Raw genomic sequence first — 20,987 nt, forward strand, 5'->3', positions numbered from 1 at the left:
CTCTGCACCCTCTCCAAAGCATCTACATCCTTTTGGTAATGTGGCGACTAGAACTGCACGCAGTATTCCAAATGTGGCCGAACCAAAGTCTTATACAACTGTAACATGACCTGCCAACCCTTGTACTCAATACCCCGACCGATGAAGGAAAGCATGCCGTATGCCTTCTTGACCACTCTATTGACCTGCGTTGCCACCTTCAGGGAACAATGGACCTGAACACCCAAATCTCTCTGTACATCAATTTTCCCCAGGACTTTTCCATTTACTGTATAGTTCACTCTTGAATTGGATCTTCCAAAATGCATCACCTCGCATTTGCCCTGATTGAACTCCATCTGCCATTTCTCTGCCCAACTCTCCAATCTATCTATATTCTGCTGTATTCTCTGACAGTCCCCTTCACTATCTGCTACTCCACCAATCTTAGTGTCGTCTGCAAACTTGCTAATCAGACCACCTATACTTTCCTCCAAATCATTTATGTATATCACAAACAACGGTGGTCCCAGCACGGATCCCTGTGGAACACCACTGGTCACACGTCTCCATTTTGAGAAACTCCCTTCCACTGCTATTCTCTGTCTCCTGTTGCCCAGCCAGTTCTTTATCCATCTAGCTAGTACACCCTGGACCCCATGCGACTTCACTTTCTCCATCAGCCTACCATGGGGAACCTTATCAAACGCCTTACTGAAGTCCATGTATATGACATCTACAGCCCTTCCCTCATCAATCAACTTTGTCACTTCCTCAAAGAATTCTATTAAGTTGGTAAGACATGACCTTCCCTACACAAAACCATGTTGCCTATCACTGATAAGCCCATTTACCTCCAAATGGGAATAGATCCTATCCCTCAGTATCTTCTCCAGCAGCTTCCCTACCACTGACGTCAGGCTCACCGGTCTATAATTACCTGGATTATCCCTGCTACCCTGCTACCCTTAAACAAGGGGACAACATTAGCAATTCTCCAGTCCTCCGGGACCTCACCCGTGTTTAAGGATGCTGCAAAGATATCTGTTAAGGCCCCAGCTATTTCCCCTCTTGCTTCCCTCAGTAACCTGGGATAGATCCCATCCGGATCTGGGGACTTGTCCACCTTAATGCCTTTTAGAATACCCAACACTCCCTCCCTCCTTATGCCGACTTGACCTAGAGTAATCAAACATCTGTTCCTAACCTCAACATCCGTCATGTCCCTCTCCTCGGTGAATACCGATGCAAAGTACTCGTTTAGAATCTCACCCATTTTCTCTGACTCCACGCATAACTTTCCTCCTTTGTCCTTGAGTGGGCCAATCCTTTTTCTAGTTACCCTCTTGCTCCTTATATATGAATAAAAGGCTTTGGGATTTTCCTTAACCCTGTTTGCTAAAGATATTTCATGACCCCTTTTAGCCCTCTTAATTCCTCGTTTCAGATTGGTCCTGCATTCCCGATATTCTTTCAAAGCTTCGTCTTTCTTCAGCCTCCTAGACCTTATGTATGCTTCCTTTTTCCTCTTAGCTAGTCTCACAATTTCACCTGTCATCCACGGTTCCCTAATCTTGCCATTTCTATCCCTCATTTTCACAGGAACATGTCTCTCCTACACGCTAATCAACCTCTCTTTAAAAGCCTCCCACATATCAAATGTGGATTTACCTTCAAACAGCTGCTCCCAATCTACATTCCCCAGCTCCTGCCGAATTTTGGTATAGTTGGCCTTCCCCCAATTTAGCACTCTTCCTTTAGGACCACTCACGTCTTTGTCCATGAGTATTCTAAAACTTACGGAATTTTGATCACTATTCCCAAAGTAGTCCCCTACTGAAACTTCAACCACCTGGCCGGGCTCATTCCCCAACACCAGGTCCAGTATGCCCCCTTCCCGAGTTGGACTATTTACATACTGCTCTAGAAAACCCTCCTGGATGCTCCTTACAAATTCTGCTCCATCTAGACCTCTAACACTAAGTGAATCCCAGTCAATGTTGGGAAAATTAAAATCTCCTATCACCACCACCCTGTTGCTCCTACATCTTTCCATAATCTGTTTACATATTTGTACCTCTATCTCACGCTTGCTGTTGGGAGGCCTGTAGTACAGCCCCAACATTGTTACCGCACCCTTCCTATTTCTGAGTTCTGCCCATATTGCCTCACTGCTCGAGTCCTCCATAGTGCCCTCCTTCAGCACAGCTGTGATATCCTCTTTTACCAGTAATGCAACTCCTCCACCCCTTTTACCTCCCTCTCTATCCCGCCTGAAGCATCGATATCCTGGGATGTTTAGTTGCCAATCATGCCCTTCCCTCAACCAAGTCTCAGTAATAGCAATAACATCATACTCCCAGGTACTAATCCAGGCCCTAAGTTCATCTGCCTTACCTACTACACTTCTTGCATTAAAACAAATGCACCTCAGACCACCAGTCCCTTTGCGTTCATCATCTGCTCCCTGCCTAATCTTCCCCTTTGTCACGCTGACTTCATTATCTAGTTCCTTACAGGCTTTAGTTACTACCTCCTTACCGTCCACTGACCTCCTCATTTGGTTCCCATCCCCCTGCCACATTAGTTTAAACCCTCCCCAGCAGCATTCGCAAAAGCACCCCCAAGGACATTGGTTCCAGTCCGGCCCAGGTGTAGACCGTCCAATTTGTAATAGTCCCACCTCCCCCAGAACCGGTCCCAATGTCCCAAAAATCTGAACCCCTCCCTCCTGCACCATCTCTCAAGCCACGCATTCATCCTGACTATTCTTTCATTTCTACTCTGACTATCACGTGGCACTGGTAGCAATCCTGAGATTACTACCTCTGAGGTCCTACTTTTTAACTTGGCTCCTAACTCCCTAAATTCTGCTTGTAGGGCCTCATCCCGTTTTTTACCTATATTATTGGTGCCTATGTGCACAACAACAACTGGCTGTTCACCCTCCCCTTTCAGAATGTTCTGCAGCCGATCTGAGACATCCCTGACCCGTGCACCTGGGAGGCAACATACCATTCGGGAGTCTCGTTTTCAACCACAGAACCGCCTATCTACTCCCCTTACAATCGAATCCCCGATGACTATAGCCCTTCCACTCTTTTTCCCACCCTTCCGAACAGCAGAGTCAGCCACGGTGCCATGAACCTGGCTACTGCTGCCTTCCCCTGGTGAGCCATCTCCCTCAACAGTATCCAAAACGGTATACCTGTTATGGAGGGAGATGACCGCAGGGGACACCTGCGCTGCCTTCCTGCTCTTTCTCTGCCTTTTGGTCACCCATTCCCTTTCTCCCTCAGCAATCCTAATCTGCGGTGTGACCAATTCGCTAAACGTGCTATCCACGACCTCCTCAGCATCGCGGATGCTCCAAAGTGATTCCATCCGCAGCTCCAGAGCCGTCATGCGGTCTAACAAGAGCTGCAGCTGGACACACTTCCAGCACGTGATATAAATAAATTTATTTGTTTAAAAAAAAAACATTGTGCAAACAAATGGAGAAGATAACAGTTAAAGTATTCCTGTCTATTATGACAGCTGGATTAAAATCCATTTGTAATTTTTAAATTTTATATAGACAGCTTGAAAGATTATCGATCACTTGTTCCATTTTTACTGGTTAAATGTGTCCACATTTCCAAAGGGGACGGGATTGGAATGTTTTGAAGTTGTATATTTAATTCTGATATCTCTCTTTTCTCTATATTCACCATAGGTGTACTCAAATGGTGATTTACATCACTTTATTGATGGATTCGATGAGAGCAAAAGTAACTGGATGCGATATGTGAACCCAGCCCGTTCGAAGCAGGAGCAGTGCCTGGCAGCTTGTCAGAATGGAATGGATCTCTACTTCTACACCGTGAAGCCCATTCCTGCTAACGAGGAGCTACTAGTGTGGTACAGCAGCGAGTTTGCAGAACGCCTCCACTACCCGGCCTCAGGTGATCTTATGATGATTAAGCTAAGTAAGTGCACCAATTTGAATGCTGCATTGATGATCATTTCATCCCTAGCATGCCCACTTATTAAAAAAAAAAGCATCATGGATACATTTGCATGAAACACTTGCTGAATACTTTGAATGGAATTTCCTTTTGTCCGAATGGGATAGAGTTCAAAATGTTGTTATTAAGCCAGCAGCACAGGCCATTACAAGCAAGGCTTACGGCAGTTTCTGCGGAAGCCAGGCAGTGAGCAATGGTAGCACAAGGTTTGCTTTATTGCAGAAAGCATCAAATGAAGCGGCATAAGAGGCAGAGTTAAAGGAACACAGATATCTCGGGGGATTGTAGGACTGGAGGAGGTTACAGAGATAGTGAGAGTTGAGATCATAGAGGGACGTGAAAACGAGGATGAGGATTTTATAATCGAGACGTTGCCAGACTGGGAGCCAAAGCAAGTCAGCAAGCGCAGGGGTGATGGGTGAATGGGACTTGGTGCGAGTTAGGAAACAGGCAACAGAGTTTTGGATCAGCTCCGGTTTGCAGAGGGTAGAAGATGGGAGGCTGGCACGGAGAGTATTGGAGTAGTCGATTTGGAGGTAACAAATGCACGGATGAGTTTAGACTAGGGGTCTAATGGTTTTATTGCCATAACGCTGGGGAGCTTATATAAGGAGGATAGATTTCTTTTTTAAATTAACGCAGCAAGCTTTTAATTAATTACTTTTTTAAAAGGATATTATGAGGTACATTGTCAGGGTCCAACTGAATGCGAGGAACCTTGTCCATCTTATTGAAAAATGTCAGTGATGTGCAATAATTATGCAGGCCCAGCAGCCTACAGTAACAACCCAAAGGTTGTGAGTTCACATCCCACCAGGGTAAGCTGTGAATCTTTTTTAAAATCTAGTAATTGGTGGACTAACACCAGGAAAAAAAGATCATGAAAGCAGCCAGATTGTTACTAATGTCCCTCAGGGAAGGGAAACGATGTTTGATTCCAGTTCCACATTGCATGGCTGACCCTTAATGTCCTCGGGGCAACTGGGATGGGTCTTAAATGCTGTCTTGCTGATTTCACCAACTTCCATAAAACAAACTGTTGAATCTGCACTGGTAGTTGGGCTGCCAGCACATACTTGGAAAGTGTAGGATTGCATTTTGTTATAAAGTGTTAATAGCTGTGCGTGCATGTGTACTCTGAAGAGAGAGAGAGCCTTAAAAGTGCTGGCACGGCTTGTGGCTGGTGGAATATGTTGTTGTGGTTGGATTTTTTTTTGGTTTAAAAAAAATCCCAGGTTTCTCATTTCTCTTTTAAAGCAGTATCTGTTGCTCTAGAAACTGTATGGTCATTTGAAGGAAATAAACTTGCAGGGCCACGGGGCCCAAGCTGGGGAGTGGGACTGACTGGATTGCTCTGTGGAGAGCCGGCATAGACTTGATGGGCCAAATGGCCTCCTTCGTGATGTTAACGACTCTATGACTCGATCTGGTTTCTACAGCAACATACCGCCCACATGGTGGTGGAGTGGTATCAGCCTAAATTTATCGATTACTAATGTATGAAAGGGAACTAAGCTTTAATTTCTATAAGGACTGGATTACAATATGTTGCAGAAAATATTTATTTTTCTTAAGATTTATTTCAAATCTTTTGTATTGCAAATCTCCAGAGTCTGTCAGCCTGCCTAGAAGTGAGGAACTGCAGGGAAAATGGCAGTACAGATCAGGAGGCCAACCTGATGGTAAGGAAAAGTTATAAATGGTTTCGAGGAAGGTAAAAATATTTAAATTAGTTGGGATAAGTTTAGTGAAGAACCTTCTCTTCCGGTATCCCATTAATGGGTACACTATTTTGGAGGGGACTGTTAATTGCATATCAGTTGTGTGTTAATTGTATTTGGGTGGTGGGTAATAACAGGGGACTCACCTGTGCTCACATATGGGAACAGACTAAAAAAGGGATTGTTAGTTGGGGGTGTATGATATGCACTGTGTGTGTCTCTGTAAATCAAAGCTTTACGGCATACAAAGACTAGTCTCCAGTGTTAGAACATTACAGCGCAGTACAGGCCCTTCAGCCCTCGATGTTGCGCCGACCTGTGAAACCATCTGACCTACACTATTCCATTTTCATCCATATGTCTATCCAATGACCACTTAAATGCCCTTAAAGTTGGCGAGTCTACTACTGTTGCAGGCAAGGTGTTCCACGCCCCTACTACTCTCTGAGTAAAGAAACTACCTCTCACATCTGTCCTATATCTATCACCCCTCAACTTAAAGCTATGTCCCCTCGTGTTTGCCATCGCCATCCGAGGAAAAAGACTCTCACTATCCACCCTATCTAACCCTCTGATTATCTTGTATGTCTCTATTAAGTCACCTCTCCTCCTCCTTCTCTCCAACGAAAACAACCTCAAGTCCCTCAGCCGTTCCTCGTAAGACCTTCCCTCCATACCAGGCAACATCCTAGTAAATCTCCTCTGCACCCTTTCCATAGCTTCCACATCCTTCCTATAATGCGGTGACCAGAACTGTTCTATCCTTCACTGCCTAGCTATCTGAGTTCTAACGGGGAATGAGTGTAATTTTAATCAACCCTTAGTTTTATAAGTTTGTATGGAGACCTGTTCTGTTCAATCATCTTTAACTGTTCAATAACTCAATTTTTGCTATTATAATATGCACCAGCGGGTTCCTCTTTAATCAGCAAATGTATCATGTGCAGGGCTCTTTAAGGAGGTGTAAATTATCCTATTGTAGCCAATACATGAAACGGGATTGTTTATTTCATTATTTTAATCCAGCAGCACCCTTCCTATCTCCTCTAGATCTCTAAGTAATATAATTTGTGTACATTTAGTTATAACACTGAACAGGAGTTGGAATCTGTGTTTTAAGAGCATTGCTGGATTTTATTGAATGATGCACTGCACTGGCAGTATGTGGCTGAATTGCAGTTTGTCCATCAGGGGTTTATCAATAAAGTTCTGAAAAACAATCAGGAGATTTTTCAACTAAACGTCTGCTTATTGATGCATTGTTTTAAGATGTCCTTTTGCGATTAATTTCAGATTTTTGCAGATGACAGTTGAGAAACTAATAATGTTTGCTTTCCACACCATCTGATTTAACCCCCCCCCCCCCCCCACACACACACCCACCATCACCAGACAATGTAAGGGATTGATCAAGATATGTTAACCTGAATCTAAATGACAGTGATATGTCTTTGTTTCTTCTGTAAATAAAACATTGGAAACATTATTTGCTGCCTCTTTGGGAGAATAAAAGTACCAAATGTATCATAATTGCACTCTGCAACTTTAAGAGTAGCTGAATGGGGGACATCTACCTGGGGTGTAAAACCCTTGAGAAAGCCAGTGTTTAACTGCAGATAACAGGATTGCAGCAGTCTTATTTACTATTTACTTGCACTTTTATTACTGTTCCATTCAGTGCTCATTTGTCAAACAAGCTGGAGCAAACTGCTAGGCTGGCATCTAATCTCCTGTGGCTGTTCTAGTTCTGAATATTTGCCTTTTTATTTTGCTGTTCAGAACTGAATGTGGGGCCTACCCCAGCATTCCTTAATTTAGTATCAAATGTGAATCAGCAGAATTAAGAGACATGGTGCAATGTGTGCAGCAGTCATACTTTCGTGTCAGAGGCATTCCCCGCCCACAGACCCAGTGTCTTTGAGACCAAATGATACTTTCTATAATTGTAATTTTAACCCTTTGCGTACTGCAGCCTTTTACTTCCCCTGAAGCGCACCGAAAGGATAATTATCTAATTTCTGGAGAGAGCGAGTGTGGTCGTAGGGGGGATTGGGGGAAATGAGCCAATCTTGGTATCAAAGCACAGCAATCATCTGGAACAGATGCTGCGTTTGAAATGAGGAGCACTCAAAAAGGCTACATTGACCATTAGAAATGTCTGTTTCACAGGGAATGTGGAGTGGGGGGTGGGGTGGGGGGGGGGGGGGGGCGATCTGTTAAGAATATTCCCAACCTCTTCTGGGTGACTTGTAGGCTGCTCCCAAAACTGATGGCCCAGAGACTCCAGGAACTATTATTATTCTCCAATTTGGTGTGGTTCTCTGCCTCTTTAAAGAATGGAAGCTGCTGTTTGAAAAGGAACAGCTGCATAGCTTAACTTTCCGCACCAAATATTGTGGTGATGCTTTATTTTACACCTGATATCGCAAAAAAGTTGTACCTTTAAAGACATTTGCAGAGCGACTCCATCTTGCTGGTGTGGTATTTTAGGTGAAGGAGCTGACAGAAAAGCATACCGTGACCCTGTCACCCTCTTAGTCCATCTTGCCACAGAGGGATCATTTTTATCAATGCTCTTTCCCTGCCGTACTCAGCTGGCCCACTGTGGGGTTCACTGACAGTTTATTTTCCGGTGCAGTGACTGAGAAAAGTTCACTGACTACTTGAACTTCCTGCCTGCCAAGCCCTATTTGAGAGATAGGTATCTCCCTGATAACCTTCTGTTTATTTTTGTCTAGTGGCCCAAGGAAGCCAGATCGTGCTATCTGTGCTTACTATCAGCACCTTGCCTATAGTGTCCACTCACTGCTGTTTGTTTAGCACTGGCAGTGCAGAGAGGCATTGATTGCTATAGCACAGCAGTCGTCCATCATTATGCCTGAAATTTAAGCACATTCATCCCTGGCTTCCAAAAGCACTTTGTCTGACAGCTCCGGGATGTCAAGTTAAATGGCAGCTGGGACATATGTCCTTACTTAAACAGGTGATTGTGACAGGTTTGGTATTGATGAAAATGGACTGCCAGGACTGTAAACACCATACAGAAAGAAAACACCAAGGGAATGAGCTGCTTGTTTTCCATCCCGGTGTAGGAATTTATCCAACATAAAAAAAAATGATTGTGTAAGGCTAATCTGGTCACAATGTTTGGTGAAGGCATGTTAACTGTGGTAATGGGACCTGTCCAGCAGTATTTAAGGCCTCTTGCTTGGAGTGCATGTCTTGGTTGCTGCAGTTGCCTACATAACAGTGACTGCACTTAAAAACACGAATCATTGAATTATAGAGTCTTAGAATCGTTACAGCACAGGAGGAGGCCATTCAGCCTGTCGTGTTTGTGCTGGCTCTCTGCAAGAGAAACCCAGCTACTCCCACTCCCCTGCACTTTCCTCATATCTATTGATTGTAGAGCACTGAGCTGTCTTGAAGATGTAGCGAGGCAGTAAATGAATATTTTCATCATTTCTTCCTTTTTCTGGATGACTGGACTGCTCATTGCATAAATGCGCTGAGTTATCAGGAAAGCTTTTCTTCCCCTATGCTCCACCAGGGGTACTGGCTTTATCAGACACTGGAACAGCCCTGATCAGTTTTTGACCTATAAAAAGAGACAGACTTCTTGGCCCTAATGATCTTTTCCTCTCAGCTTGGCTCAGTGGTAGCACTCCCTCTCTGAGCTAGAAGGATGTGGTTTCACAAATCCCCACTCAAGGGTTAAGCGCATCACCTAGGTTGATCACTTCAGTGAAGTTCTGAGGGAGCGCTGCATTGTTAGAAGTGCCATCTTTTGGACAAGGCCCCACCTGTCTCTTCGGGTGGGTTAGCTTGACATTAAAAATCCCGATGACAATATTTAAGGAAAGGCAGGGAATTCTCTCCTTACCAAGGCCACTAAAAACCGATTAATGCAACATTCGCCTCAGTGCTATTTGAATGATCGGTCTTCTGTTGCTTTCACCCTTGTTATTTAAGCACACATTGCTTGGTTCACGAAAACAAGGATGGAAATTCAGCTCATCTTACTGCTCTTATTAGAGTGCTGGCTCTGATACTGTTTAGTTTAGAGATACAGCACTGAAAGAGGCCCTTCGGCCCACCGAGTCTGTGCCGACCATCAACCACCCATTTATACTAATCCTACACTAATCCCATATTCCTACCACATCCCCACCAGTCCCTATATTTCCCTACCACCTACCTATACTAGGGGCAATTTATAATGGCCAATTTACCTACCAACCTGTAAGTCTTCTGGCTTGTGGGAGGAAACCGGAGCACCCGGAGAAAACCCACGCAGACACAGGGAGAACTTGCAAACTCCACACAGGCAGTACCCAGAATTGAACCCGGGTCGCTGGAGCTGTGAGGCTGCGGTGCTAACCTCTGCGCCACTGTGCCACCCTATTTCCTCATATCATTTTATATTACCCCTGTTCATATACTTATAGAGTCATAGAGAGATACAGCACTGAAACGGGCCCTTTGGTCCACTGAGTCTGTGCTGACCATCAACCACCCATTTATACTGATCCTACATTAATCCCATATTCCCTACCACATCCCCACAATTCTCCTACCACCTACCTACACTAGGGGTAATTTATAATGGCCAATTTACCTATCAACCTGCAAGTCTTTGTCTATGGGAGGAAACTGGAGCACCCGGAGAAAACCCACGCAGTCACAGCGAGAATTTGCAAACTCCCACAGGCAATACCCAGAACCGAACCTGGGTCGCTGGAGCTGTGAGGCTGTGGTGCTAACTACTGTGCCGCCCAACCTATCCAAGTTGTTTTTAAATTGGTCCTATAGTCGGACTCAATAGCCACATGGTGTATATTCTAATAACCCTCTGTGCAAAAAAAAAAACTTTTAGTTTCCTCCTTCATCCTTCTGGTGATAATCGTCACTCTGTATCCTCATATTATCAATTTGTCAACTAGTGGAAACAACCCTTCACTGTTAACCCCATCAAAACCTTTCCGAATTTTCAAGTCTCTGATAGGTCTCCCTTAGCCTTCTCAGTTCCAGTGAAAAGAGGCAGTTTTTAAAAGACTTTCTTAATGCATAAGCTGTTGTTTGTGGTATCATTTTTGTGGATCTTTGCTGCTCCCTCCCAATGTGGTCTCGCCTACATCGGGGAGATCAAATGCAGATTGGGTGATTGCTTTGATCAACTCATAACCAAGACCCTGAAGTCTGGATGCCTGTCATTTTAAGTCTCTGCCCTCTGCCTCCCACATGGTTCCAATGAAGCTCAATGGAAGCCCGAGGAACAGCACCACGTCTTTCGATTAGGCATTTTACAGTCCTTTGGACTCAATATTGAGTTCAACAGTTTCGGATTATAACCACCCTTCCCATTTTTTTGGACAGCAGCTGTTGATGATGATTCTGCTATTGCTATTTACACCTCTAGACTAATCTTTTGTTTCTTTACTTGTCCCATTACCATCCACTTTTTCCCTTGCACCATCACCATTTTGATCATATCTCTCCTGCCTTCCAGCCGATACAAACCTTACCTTTTGATCTTTTCTTCCCCTCCCCTTTTTCTCTGCCTCTAGTTTTTGAAAACCTGTTACATTTCTAACCTTTTCCAATTCTGATGAAAGGTCATCTACCTGAAACGTTAACTCTGTTTCTCTCTCCACAGATGCTGCCTGACCTGCTGAGTATTTCCAGCATTTTCTGTTTTTATTTCAATATTACTTCCTGTTTTTAAATTCAATGCCACTATGTATAAAACCTAGAATTCTACAGGCTTTTCAACCCACCCTTCCATTTGAAAGATCTTTATATCTGCATCCTTTGATCTCTTTGTTCCCCCACTCTGTTAACAAACTTACCATTTAGAGTATTAGAAATGCTCTGGGGGATATAAATGCACGTCTTTTTCTTTTTTCTCCTATACTCATCTACATAGTGTCAGTTCATCAGTGTATGGTTATATCTGGCTTTATGTTTTGGCAGACAATTTTCCATGTTAGCTAATGTAGCAAAAAGTCCACTTAGTTAAGGGAGGAGGAGTGGGAGAGAATAAAATGCTAAATTCTGTTAATGGCCTCTGTTATAAACCTTAAACTTCTCCTCACTGATGACCTTTAAAATGAACTTATTGCAGTAAAGTCATTGCAATTATGAGGTCTTCAGTATACAACTCATTGCATATCAACAGGGTCAAAATTCTGGCTATTGATCTGGTTCTGGGAAATACAAAAAAAAATTTAAACTGGACAGTATTTTTATTAAAAAGACCCTAGGGTAATATGAAGGCTGCAGGGCTCAGTGGATGGTTGTAGACTAACTGAGCTCTGCCCTTTCAGTTTGGTGTTATCTGAACCCATTGATTTAGTTTACTGCTAGGGATCTGTCCTCTTCACTTCACGGCAAGGAAGATTATACCACTCGAACAGTCGTCAATCTTCAGAAAGTGGCTCATTCCAAAAAAAGTTGGCCAAAACTACCTACACCTCCATCCCCCATCAGGACGGTTTGAGGGCTCTCCGCTTCTTCCTTGAACAGAGGCCCAACCAGTCCCCATCCACCACCACCCTCCTGTGCCTGGCTGAACTTGTTCTCACATGGAACAACTTCTCCTTCAACTCCACTCATCTCCTTCAAATAAAAGGTGTTGCTATGGGTACCCGCATGGGTCCTAGTTATGCCTGTCTTTTTGTGGGAAATGTCGAACATTCCTTGTTCCAGTCCTACTCAGGCCCCCTCCCCCAACTCTTTTTTCCGGTATATTGATGACTGTATCGGTGCCGTTTCCTGCTCCCGCCCCAAACTGGAAAACTTTATCAACTTTGCTTCCAATTTCCACCCTTCTCTCACCTTTACATGGTCCATCTCCGACACTTCCCTTCCCTTCCTCGACATCTCTGTCTCCATCTCTGGGGATAGGCTGTCTATTAATATTCATTATAAACCCACCGACTCCCACAGCTACCTCAACTACACTTCTTCACACTCTGCCTCTTGTAAGGACTCCATTCCATTCTAATATAAAAGCAAAATACTGCAGATGCTGGAAATCTGAAATAAAAACAAGAAATGCTGGAAAAACTCAGCAGGTCTGGCAGCATCTGTGGAGAGAGAAGCAGAGTTAATGCTTCAGATCAGTGACCCTTCATCAGAAGGGTCTGTATTCGCTGCTCACAATGTGGTCTCCTCTACAGTGGGGAGACCAAACGCAAAGTGGGTGACCGCTTTGCAGAACACCTCCGCTCAGTCCAAAAGCATGACCCCGAGCTTCCTGCCAGTTGCCATATCAACCCCCCCACCCCTGCTCTCATGCCCACATCTCTGTCACTGCTTGATGCAGTGTTCCAGTGAACATCAACACCAGCTCGAGGAACAGCACCTCATTTCCCAATTAGGCATGCTACAGCCTACCGGACTGAACATTGAGTTCAATAATTTCAGATCATGACTGGCCCCCCTTTTTTATTTTTCTTTTTCTTTTTATTTTATTTGGTTTCATCATTCATTTTTTTTTACCATGTGCCTGCCTACTGTTTTTTTTTTCATGTTTGTGCTTTTGGCCAGGCCTGTTCATTATTCTGTCATTTAACACCCTCCCTGCACTAATGCTTTGTCTTTCACCACACTATTAACGTAGTCTTTCACCACACTATTAACGTACTCTTTGCCTTTGCTCCATGACCTTCTGGTCAATTATTCTCTGTGACCTTGTCCTATCAACACCTTCCCTTTTGTTATCTCTTGCCCCACCCCTGCTTTACTTGCTTAAAACCTATTCCAATTGTAACATTTGCCAGTTCTGATGAAAGGTCACTGACCTGAGACGTTAACTTTGCTTCTCTCTCCACAGATGTTGCCAGACCTGCTGAGTATTTCCAGCATTTTTTGTTTTTATTCCAAAAAAAAGTGAGCTGACGCCTATGGTTGGCCCATCATTTGCTGCCTTTAAAGCTTGAGGGCAGCACTTTGCATTTGTCCCAGGCATCTAGGACAGTGAAAGTGTGGTGGTGATGATATTGCACAAGATCAGGAAAAAACACCACCACTTCCTGATATTGCAGTTTGCCAAGTCAGAGTGCTGCTCAACTCCCAATTCCTTAAATAGATACTTTACGATCTTCCCTTTTATGTAAGCACAGTGAAACAAATGTGAATTGCTGAGCAATGTTGTTTTTGTAACGATTCATTTCCTAATTTTTTTTTCCCTTGCCTGCCTCCTTCTACAGAACAAAGACTTAAGGGGAAAAGATATGTGAGCGAACTGGATGGCAAAGTGCAAAATGACAATCTGACGCACACAAATCACGGCAATGAGGTAAATACTTTGAAGGGAAAGAACCAAGTACAAACAATCCAATCATTGATGGCTCCAGGAAAAGAAATGGAGGATATCAGCAAAAAGCACAGCCCAGAACGGACCTTCTACCCTCGTGTTGTGTACCCAGTCAGACCTCACATTCCAGACGACTACCTTAAGCCCAGCTCTGTTTTCGAGAGGCACAGTTATGTCAAACACTCTCCGATCCAGTCTTCAGTCGCCTCCAGTCCGTCTTCGAGAAGCAGCCCAGACCAAAGCTTGAAAAGTTCAACGCCACACAGCAGCCCGGAATCCCATATTTCCCCTATGACACCTTCAACTCAGGAACACAAACAAGCCTTTCCTTACTTGAGTGGACCCTACAACCGAGAAGGATTGAGCTCCCTCACAGCCTACCCTGCTCCTAATCACCTGCCTCCAGCCTTCTTGCATTCCTACAATCCAGTTAACACTCAGTATTCCAGATTCTTGTTACCTCATTATTCAGTTGGCTGCAATGGCTTGAATAACTTCACTGGCCTCAGTGGCATAAACGGCATGAACAGCTTCAGCCTTCTTCCCAAAATGTACCCGTTTTACAGCAGCCTTTTAGGAAACAGTGGCCTCTCCCAACACATGTTCAACCAGACGGTTCTACCCAATGCATTGCCTCCCGAAGGAACCCGAAGGCTTTTGCTCCCCGAGCAGCAGAAAGACTTTCTCATTCCAGCACGGAACAGTGCCTTTTCAATTGCAGGCTCCGCCGCCAGTCTTAAAGACAGGCCTTCAAGCCCCGGCAATGGTTCCCCAACAGCCGGCACAGCTGCCTCCTATTCTGAACATTTAATGCAACCCAAACCTACCTCAGCCGGCCTGGTCAGCAGCAGCAGCAGCGAAGAAGCCATGAATCTTATTAAACCAAAGCGAAACCTCACCGGTTACAAAACGCTCCCGTATCCTCTAAAGAAGCAGAATGGGAAGATCAAGTATGAGTGCAATATCTGCTACAAGACCTTTGGACAGTTATCAAATCTTAAGGTATTTTTTTTTAAAGCCTGAGTAGAGAATATTAAGTCAATTTCTATCTCAAAAGTAAAATAGTATAGTAGTGTCCTGGCCAATCACTTGAAAAACTATTTGGAGACTACCTGATTGCTGTTTGTGTGAGCTTGCTATGCACAAATTGGTTGCTGCATTTCCTACATTACAACAGTGACTTCAAAAGAACACCATTGGCTGTGAAGTGCTTTAGGATGTCCTGAGGTTATGAAAAGTGCTTTATAAATTCAGCTTTTTTCTCACTTTACTTTCTTTCACTTTGTAATAGTTATTTTAAGGCATAGAACAATGGTACTACAAATATAATTTTAGGCAGTGACATTAGACTATGTTAGCAGCACAAAACAGGCTGGTAGAGAATCAGCAGCCAATTTTTCACCACACCAGTTTTTATTTGCTGTTGACTTGGAAGATATTGCCAAGATTTTTAATTACAAACCAAGTGTAAGTGACAGTGAGACTACGAAACAAGTCTCCAAAACTAGTTTCAGTTATTGTTCTTTGAACTTCAGTCGAAAGAACATGGGGCTCTGTGAAAAATCAGCTGCTGATTTGCTTTGAGCCCATTTCACACTCTGGCGTAGACCAGTTTCAGCCCCTTAATGTTTTCTTGAATATATTCTACCAGACTACACTCTTGCTAATGATCTTTTTTCCTAAATATGGGAATGCTAAAGTGCCAAAGGTACTTTGTGATATCAAATGGCGAAGGGAGTTGTAAATAGAGGACTTGTTCTTTATTTCCAGGTCCACTTAAGAGTACACAGTGGGGAAAGACCCTTTAAGTGTCAGACCTGCAATAAAGGCTTCACACAGCTGGCGCACCTACAGAAGCACTATCTAGTTCATACTGGGGAAAAGCCACATGAATGTCAGGTAAGGAAAGGGTTTTATTAATGTACTTTTTAAAAAAAAACTTAAAGTCTAAAACATTAATTTTGCTGGAATATTTAGGATTATTGCGCAGTAAATCGATGCCCATCTTTCTAGACCTCCACTAATTTGATGCAGTGCACATAGCGTAAAAATGCAACATTGGGAAGTTGCTAAAGTTTACTTTTAGTTCACACCTCGGGTGGATCGTTGACGTGCCAGATGCAATGGTGTCTTAGTTGCAATTCACACTTTTTGAAATCCTGTAATGTTTAATCTGTTGCCTTGCACTTTCAGTCACTTTCATAATGCACTGAGGTTGTTGCGATTCGTATTGTTCCTGCCAATAAGGTCTGTGACTCTTTAAGGGCACTAAAGGGTCATCCCACTCTCTGTTGATTGCGCTCCTGTTCTTAGTAATAATTAGAGTGGAAGTCACCCACAGAAGGTCATTTCATGAGAATAGCTATAGGCTTCAGCAGCTAACCGGTGAACAGTGAATAAAACTGAAGGCTTGTAACAGTACAGGATTGAATCATTATACTCAATGGTTTTTATTTCTGATCCACCTTGTGTCTCATCTTGCCCCTGACCAAGATGTGATTAAGCAATAATGAACACATGGTAAGTAGCAGTATGTTATGCCTCTGGGGAAGCATCATGATGAATAAGAGCAGTAGTTTTTCAATTAAGCCAATATTCTGATATAATGGGGCGACCTATCAGAATTCAGCAGCCATGGGAGAAATGAGCCTTCTATGTGAATATGAAATTTGTTTTGTTTTAACCATATACTGTTTTGGAGTGGGGGCAGGTACAGCTTCACAGGGGGAGCAGTCCCCTGCTACCTCACCCAATGCCCATTTATAAGGAGAGAGACTCAGCAAGCTGCTTGATCGTGGGAGATAACCACAGGCGCACACGCGCACACACACAGCTGAGCAAATCGGGGAACAACTTGCGTCATAATTATTTATGTCTGTGTATGATAAACTCACTGCACCGGGATGATTGTTTTAATCTGTAAAATGACAGTCCATAGACTGAAAGAAGGCAGATAATCATGTTTAATAATAAATCTGAGTTTTATTTGGAAATGAGTCTGACTTGCCTCCTAAGTAGTCTTTTTTTTTTCTGCCTCTTTTCCCTGCGCAGGTTTGCCACAAACGATTCAGCAGCACCAGCAACCTGAAGACCCACCTACGGTTACACTCGGGTGAGAAACCTTACCAGTGCAAGTTGTGCCCGGCAAAGTTCACCCAGTTTGTCCATCTCAAGCTGCACAAGCGCCTGCACACCAGGGAGCGCCCTCACAAATGCTTCCAGTGCCACAAGACCTACATTCACCATTGCAGCCTGAAGGCGCACCTCAAGGGAAACTGCCCCGTTGCCCCTGGCACTGGGCGGTCCCTGGAGGACCTGAATCGCTTCAACGAAGAAATCAATAAGTTTGACATCAGTGACAGTGCAGACAAGCTGGATGACATGGGGCACAGCGACGAGGTGGAGTCGGCCATCGAGAAGCAGATCTTCAGCATGCTGAGGAGGGAGGTGGAAGAGGCCAGTTTAAAGAACCCTTTTCAAAGGAACCTGGCGAACAACCTCCTCTCTTCTGGGTGCAACCTGTATGAGAATTTGGAGACTCCAGTCCTGAAAATATCTCATGGTAGCCCACTACCTCTAGTTCCCATAAAGGTCAAGCAAGAAACAATGGAACTCATTGACCCTCGAGACTAGACAGATGCGATATGTTTCTGACTTAGAGAGCCGTGGTGCCTGTAGCATTCGAATGTACATAGGTTTCTGCAGTGCTGCAGGATGGATTGACTGATTTCCCATCAGAGCTGCCCCCCACCCCCCCATGGCAGGGCATCTCTCCATTCAACTCAGGGCATCTTGAAGAAAAGTATTTGGCAGAACTATGACAAGCCTAAAAAAAAGCTTAAAGACAATCATTTTAAGTGGAATTATTTTTTCAGGAATAGTCAATAATTTATTACGCAATTTACTTTTGTTAAGCAATATCTAAAAATGATGTTTACAATGACCAACTTAATCATTGTAATCAAATATTGAAATGTTTTATTTTTATCTTCTCTGTTGCCATTCTTTGTAGATAATTTAAACTGCATTTTTGTTTTTAAAAAGTTAACAAGGTCCTAAAGGGTAAAGAAAAAAGACCTGTCATTTAAATTGGAACATTCAAAAATGGTTTTGCAAAATAGCGTTGCAATATGGTGTATTGCCAAAGCAGGAAGTTTTATAAATTAAGTCATTTGTCCTATTGTAATCTTTTATCTCACTTGCCCTCACCTTCTTTCTGTCCCTTCACTCGCATCATCTATTCTTTCTTTCTCTCTCTCTCTCTGCCTCCCCTTCCTTCCCCTCTCTCTCTCACCTCTCCCTGTCTCTCATTTTCTCTGTCCCATACCTCAGTATTTCTGTTTTCACTGAATTGTGAATGAGATTGTAAAGCTGAACAACAGCTACCTCATTGTGTGTCCAGTGGTGCAGGGAGCAAAAAGAAAGTAAACTGGATAGATTTGTTATTTCTTGCTTACTGGTAATGTAGCAGCAATATTTGTGTATTTTTTTAAAAATTCAAAAAAAACTCTAAATTATGGACACCGAGTAAAAATCAAAGGCAAACTTGTCTTTTTTTAAACAGGAGGTTCTAGTCAGAGAGTCCCTGCAGCTCTAACCAATGCAGTTTGAGCAAGGTTTAAGGAGCTGGACTGAGCTGAAATTTTTTTGTTGACTGGTTTAATACAAACCGAAGCATCACTACTCTTATCACTGGATACACTTTATTCCTTTTTAACTGTAATGCTTCTGTGTTGTGTTTGGTTTTGATTTTTTAACCGAGGACACTGTGCAACAGCTGCACGGTAACTCGTGTCGACTAGACTCTGCTGTGGACTCAGTTCCAGTGAATGTAGCAGAAACCTGTCGGGAAACTTTGCTGACAGTGGGATTAATTTTTTTTAAATTTTGTCTTTATTTTATATTAATTTAAATTTCCTCTTTGACCAAAACAACCAGGTGTTTTGGAGCCTTTGGGCTTTTGCTTATTTCTATTAGAAAAACTTCATCTTATGTTTACATTCTAGTTTACAATGTTATTTATGTGCAACATGTCAAAGTGTAAATTAAAATATAAATGCTCACTTCAGTGATGTTTCTATCTTGCTTTTAAAACAAATCTCCGTATATATATCTACGATGTGGGTGGGAGATTCTGAGGTAATTTGTGTTGGAGGTTTCTGGTTAACTCCTCAGATTTATAATGCCCATTCTGCCCATCGTAAGTCATTGAACTACATTGCAAATCATTATCTGTAAAAGACTCTGAGAGTAAAAATTAGTTGCTCTATAGATTGAGGTCTCTTTTCCTGACGATGCTGGCTTGTGCATGGGTATAATCCTGCACTCTGTCTCCACAAGAAGATCTCCTATTCAGTCCCAAATCAGTCCCACTCTTCCTTTGACTATCCTTTTACTGTTTACATGTTCACAGAAGACCTTAGTCAGTCCCTTTTTTGTTACCTGCTAATCTTTACTACTCTTTTTGCCTCCCATTTTCTTTCTTGGCCCTCCTCTGCACTTTCTGTATTCTGCTTCATTCTCTACTGTATTTTGAACCTGACCTTTATCACACGCCTCCATTTCCTTCCCATTATGGCCTCATTTTGTGCTGTATGATTCTGATTCTACAGCTCCTTCTTCATGAGTTGCCCTCGGGTAGTTTGTCCGTATGAATTCTTCATACCTTGAACTGGTTAATGAATGCAAGCACGGGGAGTGGGCGAGGTTTGGGCACCCTGACCAAGCCCAAAGGCCACATGCATGTAGGAACCTTGACTGGATCTTTTGTGCAACCCCCGACCCCCACAACTTTTCCGTTCCTGGGAATTCTACTGGCTGAGATCAACTAACTTAGCCAAGCATAGGAATCAAACATTGAATCGAACAGCAAATGAGGAGACCGTTCGGCCCATCATGCCTGTACCCTCTCTTTGAATGAGCTGTCCAATTAAGCCTGGAATCTTCCTCGTTCTTATGCTTCAGTAACACATTGGGCGATGCCTTCACCCACTAAGCCATTGGGGGAGTTTAAATCCTCTTTATTTAGCAATAATGTGTCCATTAAACCATAATGAATGGGTGGAAGCTATCCGTGGGTAATTGCTGACAGCTGTATATTGCATGAGATAAATTCCAGTGTGACCTGGGGTTCGGCTTCCACCTCTACTCCTGGGATTTATAGAAATCCCACCCTTTATATTCTGATTCACTGCTTCAGTTGTTCCATTGGAGTTCAGATCACCCTCTCACAAGATCTCCTATTTTATGAGCGCCTCTGCAGGTGAGGCATTCATTTCAAACACATGGCCTCGCTATATGATTCTGCTGTTAACTTCCCACTCTGAGGTGGATGTAAAAGATCCCATGGCACTATTTGAAGAAGAGCAGAGGAACTGTCCCTGGCGTCCTAGCCAATGTTTATCCGTCAACCAACATCACTTGGTCATGACCTGGACCTCAGGAAACAGGGCATAATTCTGAACTTTGCAAATGATTTGAAACTTGGAAGTGTAGTTAACAGTGAGGAGGATAGTGATGGACTTCACAAGGGCATAGACAAGCTGGTGGAATGGGTGGACATGTGGCAGATAAAATTTAATGCAGAAAGTGTGAAGTGATACATTTTAGTAGGAAGTGTGAGGAGAGATCATATACACTACATGATACAATTTGAAAGGAGGGTACAAGAAGAGAGACCCGGGGGTGTTTGTGTAGAAATCTCTGAAGGTGGCAGACTGGTTAACAAAGCCGTTATTAAAGCGTACGGGATCCTGGGCTTTATAAATAAAGGCACAGCGTACAAAAGCCAGGAAGTAATGATTTTTTTTATTCACTCATGGGATGTGGGCATCGCTGGCTGGCCAGCATTTATTGTCCATCCCTAATTGCCCTTGAGAAGGTGGTGGTGAGCTGCCTTCTTGAACCGCTGCAGTCCATGTGGGGTAGGTAGACCCACAGTGCTGTTAGGAAGATAGTTCC

At 43.4% G+C, this 20,987-nt stretch overlaps 1 protein-coding gene across 12 annotated transcripts in view; it reads left to right on the forward strand.

Moving 5' to 3' along the window:
- The window catches only part of prdm1a (PR domain containing 1a, with ZNF domain), a 99,408-nt gene extending 80,313 nt beyond the window's left edge, over positions 1–19,095 (forward strand). For 11 of the 12 annotated variants that reach the window (XM_068026986.1, XM_068026998.1, XM_068026999.1 and 8 more), the window contains 5 exons: positions 3,695–3,947; positions 5,597–5,668; positions 13,921–15,029; positions 15,798–15,926; positions 17,079–19,095. In XM_068026986.1, the coding sequence (XP_067883087.1) occupies positions 3,695–3,947; positions 5,597–5,668; positions 13,921–15,029; positions 15,798–15,926; positions 17,079–17,660 (2,145 nt within the window). In that variant the 3' untranslated portion in view covers positions 17,661–19,095. The remainder of the gene's footprint in view (positions 1–3,694; positions 3,948–5,596; positions 5,669–13,920; positions 15,030–15,797; positions 15,927–17,078) is intronic. The other variant, XM_068026996.1, reaches the window with a different exon arrangement.
- The last annotated feature ends 1,892 nt before the right edge of the window (positions 19,096–20,987 follow it).

Source organism: Heterodontus francisci, chromosome 3 (genome assembly GCF_036365525.1).
Source record: "Heterodontus francisci isolate sHetFra1 chromosome 3, sHetFra1.hap1, whole genome shotgun sequence".
In the NCBI taxonomy this organism is placed as follows: Eukaryota; Metazoa; Chordata; class Chondrichthyes; order Heterodontiformes; family Heterodontidae; genus Heterodontus; species Heterodontus francisci.